Consider the following 8,822-nt stretch of genomic DNA (forward strand, 5'->3'; position numbering starts at 1 on the left):
ATCTCCCTGGGATGCAGGTGAGGAAATGGGGCTTTAGAGAAGCTCCTCACACGCAGGTCAGCGGGGAGCCCCATGGCCACTGCCCATCGAGGGTGCATTATGGAGACTGGCAGTGGGGGCCCAGCAGGGCTCAGAGGTGGTGCTCAGAGGGGTCTCACACTTTCCCCCTTTCCCTCCAAAGCCGAAAACATTTCCAAATGAGACATTGGGAGCCACGTAGAATCTCTCCTTACCTACTTTCTCAGATGCCTTGCTGGGGAATTTCTCTAAAACATGAAAAACCAGTGCAGAGGGAGGGAAAACTGTCCGTGGGGCGTTCCGTCTGGGATATACCCACACCTAACGTTCCCAAAGGACAGGAACCAGGAGAGGCCTGGCGGGGGAGGAAGCCTGAGTCCCAGGGGGCAGGGGGGGCATGCAGGCAGGGGCACGTGGACAGGGTGAAAGCCCCTCGCTGCCTGAGTGTGGAAGAAGCATCTGTGCGGAGATGCGGCTGTGATTCACGCTGCCTGAACTCATTCCAACAGGAAGGTGGAGAGGCGAGGTAGAGGAAGTGGGGAGAGCCCCGGAGCTCTCAGCCTGCTGTTCTCTGGGTTTGAGAGGCCACACGAGTGTACTAGGCGTGTGTGTGAGCCTGCTGCTCCTAAGGAAGAGGTTGTGTGTGTGTGTGTGTGTCTGTGTAGAATCCAAGTGTAGACAAGAGTACGACCCTGTGAATGTTTGTGCGTGTCAACAACCACTTAGTGGACCCCTTCTGAGCCTGTGGGGAGCCAGCTCCAGGCAGAGGGTAAAAAAAAAAAAAAAAAGCATCGGCAGAAGTTGTTTCCTAACGTTATTCCAGTCGCCAAGGCCTCCACCCCGTCTCACCTCTGTCCCCGGGGACCGGTGTCTCATCCCGCCTGGATCAGTGCAGCCAAACCACTGTACTGTCAGAACCAGCTCGTTTCCAGGGCCCTTTGTGAGGGCCGTGGCCCAAGGGGGAGCGTGTGAACCCAGCGCTCCTAGCCCAGAGATTCTCCCATCCGTCTCAGTTTCTCTCCCTGCCAGACTGGAGCTCACCAGTGCCGATCCTGTAGCAGAAAAGGTTCTGGCCGCAGGCCTTCCTTGAGAAGCCCTCTCCTCCTCTTTGGTCGCGGCGCTCCGGGGCCCAGGCCTGTGTCCCGTGGCCGCGTTCAAGGGGGCTTGGAGGTCATTTAGGCCTCGAGTTCCCGTTGGGCCCAAATCAGGACCCAGAACCTTCCCTCTGGCCCAGCACCGCGCCGCCTGGAGCTCTGTGGCTTCCTGTTTTCCCAGCCGCTCGGTCCTAAAGCGTGGTTCAGAGGCCGGCCGACTCCCGGGATCGCCCAAGGCGAAGCGCTTGGGAACTCCGATTCGCTCGCCTCGCCTGCTGCGAGCCACCCCGATTCGGGTCATCCGCGGCCTCGGGCGTCTTCGAACCCGCACCCGGCTGGCTCCCCTGCGCCACCGCATCCCCGGCGCGCCCCGCCGGCTGCGCTTCAGGCTCCCGGCCGGGCTCCGCACCTGCGATGCTCCCACCTGCAGCGCCGCCCGAGGAGCCTTCTAGCCGGCCAGGAGTCAGGCCTCAGCGGCCCGGGAACCCGGAGCCCAAGCGTTGTGCTGCAACTGTTTCCCGCCTCACGCCGGGAGCCGGTGCTGCGAAGCATCCGCTTCGAAGCCGGCCCGGCAAGCAGCGCAAAGCAAGCGGTTTGCGGAAACGGCGAAAAGGAGGAGAAACGGACTCCGGGTTGAGTTTTAACAGCCAACGCTCCGTGCCCTTGGCCGAAGGATCCCAAGGGGGCTGGACGGATTCCCCCGGTCCCTTCGGAGCGGTCGATCCCCATTTTCCGACCCAAAGTCACAAACCGCTCGGCCCCACGCCTCCCCAGCCCGCCAACTCTCGCCTCCAGCAAGTTGATCGCGTTTCGAAGGTCCCGGAGCCCTGGGTCCAGGGGTCCCCAGCCCCGAGGGATTCGCACATGCACTCACCGTAGCAGGGGACCTGCAAGGCCGCGTTGTGGCCGCCGCCGCCTTCCTGGAGTTTGAGGCTGCCGTCCGGGGGCGTCTTGCAGGCGCCTCGTTGCAAGTAGAGATGCGGCTGCGGCGCGGGCGGCTGCGGCTGCGGCGCGGGCGGCTGGGGCTGGAACTTGCTGAAGGAGCCCCGCGCCCCGGCGCCGCTCTCCAGAGGTGCTGCCGGGTCCTGCTGCCCCGCGCCGTAGCGGGCCCGGCTCTTGGCGTCCCCGAATCCCTGCCCTTTGGCGGTGGCCGACAGGAAAGTTGTGCTGAACTTATCACTGCCGGGGTATGCCCTAAAAGGCGACGAGCCCTCCCGGCTCTGCGACACCGGGCTGTAGTAGGCGTCCATGGCAGCAGCCGGCGACTCGCAGTAAGAGACGCAGGTCTCAGCATTCATGCCTGGCTCGCGCGGGCGACGGGCGGGGGCGCGAGCGGGAGCGCGAGGACGCCACCGCGCGCCTTGGCCGGGAGTTAGGAGAGGCCAGGAGGCGGTGGCTGTGCGCTGCGCGCGGGCCTGCTCGCTCCCCCTCCTCCCCTCCACGCCTCTCTCTCTGGCTCCTCACCCCCTCCTTTCTCTCCCTTCTCCCTCCCCACAGCTGGCCAAGGGAAAGAACCGAGGACTGTAAAAAGATTCAGATGTTTCGGAAAGTTGACCAGATCTCCCAAACCCTCTTAAGGTTTTTGAACCGGAAAAAGAGAGTGCTTCCCCCCCCCCCCCCGACTCTTTCTTTTTCCCTTCCGTCTCCCTCTCCTCCTCTCTGCCTACTCCCCTTCTCCCTCACCCTTACCCCTTCTCCCTTCCTTTCTTTTAAGGAGATGCTACTAATTCGGTCGCCACTCCGAGGGGATTCTACGCGGAGCCGCCCGAAGGCCTTTTCAAGTCAAGGCGGGGCCAGGGAGGTCTCTGGACTCCCCGGGCTCCCGAGGCTAGGTGGGTCCAAGCTTCGGCCTATGGGAGGGGGGCATGCACAACTTTAGTGATGGATTAAAAAAACAAAAACGAAAAACAATCCAAAAAATCTGACAGGGTTTGACATTTGGAGGCAGAGGGGCCGCTAACTTCTGGGTGCAGGCAAGTCGTTGGGGCACATCCCTGAGAATTTAGCGCGCAGCTGCTACGGTAAATGTAGCGCGCAACTTTCCTGTCTTCCCAACTGGTGCCTTTTGCTCTATTTCCAACCCCTTTTCCCTATTGTCGGTTCCTCCTTGAAAGTAACACAGTCACACACACACACACCCGCGCGCTGCAGTCACCCTGCGCACGGCCACTTTCTTGTTAACTGTTTTCCTCCCTTTAAGGGCACGGGCGAGGGTTGCGGAGGAATCCATGTTCACTCAGACACTGGAGAACCAGCAGGCTGCTCCAGTTTCTGAAGCTTTGCGCCCAGCCCAGGAGATTTTCTGGCTGGGTTAAGGGCGCTTTGAGAGTGGGGAGTTGGGAGACCCGCACCTCACCTCTGCGCAGTCACCTGCTCACTGCTCAGGTGGGGGTGAGACAGTCTAATCTCTGGCCTCACAGTCCCCACTAGAAAAGTAATGGCCTGGATTTGACGGGTTGTGTGCGCCTCAGGGCCCTGGAACCGGCCACAGCAAGGGAACAGGACTTCACTACAGTGAGCCGCGTCCCTTCTACACGGCTAATCACTGATTGCGCCTCACAGCAACCGTGCTTGGTGGAAATCGGGGTCCCCAAATTTTCCGATGAGCAAACCGAGGCTCAGAGAGGTATGAGCCCTTGACTGAGGTCACACAGCTGGGAAGCAGCAGCGCCTGCCTTGAAACCCACGCTGAGGCTCGTCCCTCCGCCGATCTGGGATGACGTTGCTGACAGTGAAAACGAAAACACGCAGAACGGAGGAAACGGAGCTCTGACTGTAGGATGACTCGGGTTTGGAGGAGCCCATTAAGAGCAGTCCTGGATAAACTGCAGAGAAAAGGACAGAAGACATATCTCAAGGGAGGCTGGGAGTGGGGTGAAAGGTGAAGGGGCAAAGTAAAATGAGAGAGGGCCTGAGCGCCCTGAACCCAGGAATGTAGGTCAGAAGTCAATCTTCTGCACCTAAAAGGTCTCCCTAAGAAGAAATATCGGGGGGGGGGCGTCATGCTTCTACCCCCAACCTTATCCTAGCTAATCCTCACCCCCACCCCTCTCCCTTGGTATCTCTGCTCCTTGCTCTGCCGCCGACTGCGCGATCCCACATCTGGTTTCCATCGCGGCTTACCTTGAAGTGCTCGTTAATAAAGATATTCTGCAAACCGTGGCCAGGGGTGCGCAGGCCTGAACCCCTCCCCCACTGCCCATAGGGACCCGCACCTCTCTGGCTCACGGCCCAAGCCAAGTGAGGATCTCATATATACTGAGTCCTTGTTGTGCCAGAAGCCATCCACAGGTTGTCTCTTGGGGCTACCCCCAACATACCTCATACCCATTTTCCAGATGGGTAGACTGAAACTCAAAGACACCAACTAATTTTCCAACCTCAGTTAGCCAAAAGTGAGTAAGCCTGCATCATCCCAAATTCTCCTGTTCAGCCCTAGTTTCTTTCAGTTCTTAGACTCTGCCAAGTTCTGGAATTCCCGTCTCATCCCTGTGCTTTTTGTCTTGCTAATAACTTGGTATTCAGCAAAGAGTGTCTCCTCCAGGAAGTCTTCCCATCTTTCCCAGTCGAAGTGCATCTCTGTTTTGGACTTCAGGTTTGTCTGGTTGCCGGTTCAGTGTTCATCTCCATCGCACTAGTCTGAGGTTGCAAGAGGGCAGCTTCTGCGCTGCCTGGCGCCCCACAAATATTTACAGAATAAAATATTAGAGCCTGGGTTCCTTCCACTGCTCAGCGAGGCAGTTCCCAGCGTATTTGGTTTCCTCTAGCCAAGGACGACCGGCTGCTCGCCCTCCCCCTCTTCATGAATCAAACGACAAAATTAAGAGTACGCTGGCCTCTCCCTGGCCGCACAAGAACAGTGAGTTCTCTCAGAGAAGGGGCCAGGCCTGTCTTGTTCACTGCAGGGCTTGGCACATCCTAGGTGCTCATAAAATGCGCATTGAATGAATGAATGAAAACGCTGAGCGATCCAGTCTGAGATCTTAAAGGTGCATTTTCGCTAAGGCGTTCCAAGCTGAGAAGGCTACTCCGGTCCCCTGTGCCCCAAAACTGGCTACTAGAACCCAGATGATGTCTGCGATCCTTCTACTTCTCTCCCCTCATTTTCCAATTCCAGGAGTAGACACAAGGGGGAAACTAAGAGAAGTGAGCTATATGGGGTGGGGAATGGTGACTAGACAGGTAGAATGGCAATCACCATATTCTCTAGTAACTTCTGAGCTGCTCTGGCTGTCAATGAAAAAAGACAAAACCAAAAAACAACCCTGCTTCGATCCAGAAAGCTTTCTTTGCGTTGGTGGTATAGTGGTTAGCATAGCTGCCTTCCAGAAAGCTGTCTTTGAGTGCTGCCTCCTGCCACCTACCCACCCCACGATCTTATCACCAGTTTCATCACTACTCCATTATTTAACCTTTTCCTGGCCACCCCCCACCCCTCACCCCTCACCCAGGGAGGAATTTCAGCCTCCCAGCCCTCCAGGCACAGACTCTGGCGTCCTCAGTCAGAAGCCCTCCTGGTGCACTGAGGTCCTGGTTCTTGGAACCAGCAGGGGGGCCTTCTACCTTTCATGGTACCTTAGAGGTGAACTCAGAAAGAGTGAGCATCTGCCTGGGCCTGAGAATGTGCATGTGGGTTTGCCTGTGACCAGTGAGAACATTCTGGGCATGTTGTTTTCCCCATGAAAACCTCCACAGACCCCCTGCCCAAGTCCCTTCAAACACGTCTTTTCTAGGAGAATGAGAAGCATAGCTGGTTATTTCTGTGTGCGTTAAGTCATTTGCAGGTTGATCAGCCCATGCCTCCCTATCTCCCTTTATCTCTCCCTCCATCTCTCCATCCATCAATCTATCCATCCATCCCTCTGCCATAGCTGAAAGCCAAGGCTCTCCCACCCAGTTCTCCTGCAAGGGTGCGGGGCATCTTTCCAGCCAGAAGTGAGGTGGATGACTCTGAAGCCTGGTTCTGGTCTTTGCTCTCCCCTTGCATTATTTCTTCCTCGGCTAAGGCTCCTCCGGCTTGCTGATTGTCCCTCCATCACTGATGTGTCTGGCAGTATCTCTACACTTCTGATCACTTTAATGTGCCAGGAATAGTGGGTGCAGCCAGTCCCTCTGCTTCAAGTCCTGAATCCTGTCCCCAGCCCTGGCAGACACACCCCTTGGCCGTCCCTTCTCTCTCCCAGTGGCACTGTCCCACTTCACCCTCTTGGAAGCGGCTTCCCCCTTCGATGGGCTCCGCACACAGCCTGGGAAGGGGGAGTGGTGACAAAGTCTTTGTCAAGGCCAAGTGCTCAGTGTCACCTCCTCTTGGAGGCCTTCCTTCACCACCCTAGCATCTGCCTGGTTATTTCCTTGATCGTCTCTATTCTGACCTGACATTTTCTCCCACATTTATCAACCTACTTGTTTTATTGTCTGTCTTCCTACCAGAACGTGAGCCCATAGCTACTCTCGCCCCAGGAGGAAAATACAGGGCTTGGCACATAGCACCACTCAGCACTCGATAAATATCTATTGAGCGAGTGACTAAATGAGTGAATGAACCAGTAAGTTGAATGAACAGATGAAGAATACTGGAGGAGAAATGCAGTAACTGCCCAGTCCCTATGGCTCAGGGCGGGAGCTCTTGAGGCTGGGGTGTAGAACTGAGTTGGAGAACCGGGAGGCAGGGACTGGAAGTCCTTTCTTTCAAAGGGGAGGATGGATTCGGAGCCGCCCCCTTTGGTCTGAGCTCCCTCCACCCCATCCGGCGCTGCAGTCTCCACCTCCTACAGACAGTGGAGCTGGGGAGGGGAGCAGCCCTGCGTATCTGCTACTTGACTTCTCCTGACAGTGCCCCAAGTCTTGGCCCCCCGTGTGGGTAAAACCGGGACCATACACACCTCAGCGAGTCATGTACTACTTGGCTTGCACTTGCCACTTTGTAAATGCCAGGAGGCAGCAAAGATTGCTCGAAAGGTTGGGGCTGCTGAATAGACATTTTGGACATCTGCAGAGGGGCGGGAAGAGTCAGGATATGAAGGGGGAAGGCCAGGGATCTTACAAATCTTGGGTAGAAATGCTTCTGCTCTGCAGACCCGGGCACACAGACCTCACATTCCCAGCAAGACATAAATTAGCAACTGTGTTTTGGACAACTGTTAAAAGTCAGCTCTTGCACACAGATCTTAGCAGTCCTTGAAACGGCCCGGTGATGGTACTATTATCCTCGTTTTACAATGATTAAAAATATATATGTCGAAGCACAGAGAAGTGAAGCGACTGCTTACAGTCACACAGCAAAGCAGACGACTTGGGATTCGAATTCAAGTGACTTGATCTCAGAACCCACGCTCTTAACCACTGCGCGTTCTCTGAGATCTCTGCGGCGACGCGGGTGGAAAGGTTCCCGAGTCCTCTCGGCCTACCGGGCGCTCAGAGAAGCTCCCCCCTTCGCCAGTGCCGCGGGCATAGGGCCAAGGGGCTGGGGGCGCTCGCCAGCCTCGGCCGCACGCGCGGACCCTGGTCCTGTGGCGGAGGACCAGGCTATCGCCCCGAGGTCTGTGCCAGCGTTCGCCACCGGCGTCCAGCCTTCCAGCGTCTGCCCGATCTCCCAGGAATGCAGACACCTAGTCACCTTCCTGCATTCGGCTCCAGCCCCCGCGCAGCCCCCGGGACGGCCGCGCCTGCTGTGGGATGGAGCCCGGGAGGGAGGCACTCCCCACCAACATTCTCCGAAGACTCCAAGGCCACGCGGCGTGGGCGGGCGCACCCCCGGCAGTCCGCACCCTAGTGCGCTAGGCTGCCCGGGGCAAGAAGCGAGGGTCTCTTAGGCGTTTTGAGCCGAGGGAGGACCTCGCGAGGGGCCACCACGCTCCGAGAGCGCCGGGTCGCCTGCGCTTCCTCCTGGTCCACCGCCCCTATCTCTCACCCGGACCGGTACTCCCCGTTTAGGTGTTTAGCGTTCGCGGAGTCTGGCCCCTGGTCGGCTCCCTAGTGGCGCACGATAGGGGATTCAGCGCGGGGAGAGGCCCCAGAGGGACCTCCTCTTGCCCATTCTCCGCTTTCTAAGGCCGGGGAGCGAGGGTCCAAAAGGAGGTCTGCATTCAGGGACGTATCTTCATTCACATGGGAAAAACACTAACTCCCGAAATGCGGGTAAACGGGGCGTTCTCGTGGGTTCTAGACGCTTGCACAACTGTTCGGTCGGGAGGGTCAATGAAATACAAAGCTGGAGGGATGAAGGTTTTTAAAACGACCAGGCGCGACGCCCCGACCCGCAGGAACGCATCCCTCCACCGCCCTTCCCCGCCCCCACGGTGCGTTTCTGGGACCTGCCTTCCCAGTCGCCCTGGTACTTTTCAGCGTGGGACTGGGGCTCCTGTCTGAACGCGCGGTCCAGGCGCACGACAGAGCCTGGTTCCCTGCTCCCCACTTATCCGCAGGAGCAGAGCAAAGAGCTCAGGGCAGGGAGAGAGAACTGAGAGGGCCACAGCTGGCGAAACTGGAGTCTGGCGAACCCCCCAGGAAAACCCGACTTGGCTGGAAAGCTCGTGAGGGGAGGCCTGGACATCGCCGGGGCGACCGCCTTAATCCTGGATCCGGAGAGGAAGTTGGAACCGGAAGTCCTCCTACGGGGGTCCTTGCACCCCTTGCATATCGGTTACAGCCCAGGAGAACACAGATCATTCACCTCCGCAGATAATTCCCAAACGTCATTAGCCAAAACCC

The 8,822-nt window shown here is 57.8% G+C and overlaps 1 protein-coding gene across 1 annotated transcript in view; it reads right to left on the reverse strand.

Moving 5' to 3' along the window:
- The window catches only part of ALX4 (ALX homeobox 4), a 44,873-nt gene extending 42,120 nt beyond the window's left edge, over positions 1 to 2,753 (reverse strand). Inside the window, exon 1 of the mRNA XM_061381207.1 lies at positions 1,987 to 2,753. Coding sequence (XP_061237191.1) covers positions 1,987 to 2,410 — 424 coding nt within the window. The 5' untranslated portion in view covers positions 2,411 to 2,753. The remainder of the gene's footprint in view (positions 1 to 1,986) is intronic.
- Between the last annotated feature and the right edge of the window lie 6,069 nt (positions 2,754 to 8,822).

This window comes from Bos javanicus, chromosome 15, assembly GCF_032452875.1.
Source record: "Bos javanicus breed banteng chromosome 15, ARS-OSU_banteng_1.0, whole genome shotgun sequence".
Lineage (NCBI taxonomy): Eukaryota > Metazoa > Chordata > Mammalia > Artiodactyla > Bovidae > Bos > Bos javanicus.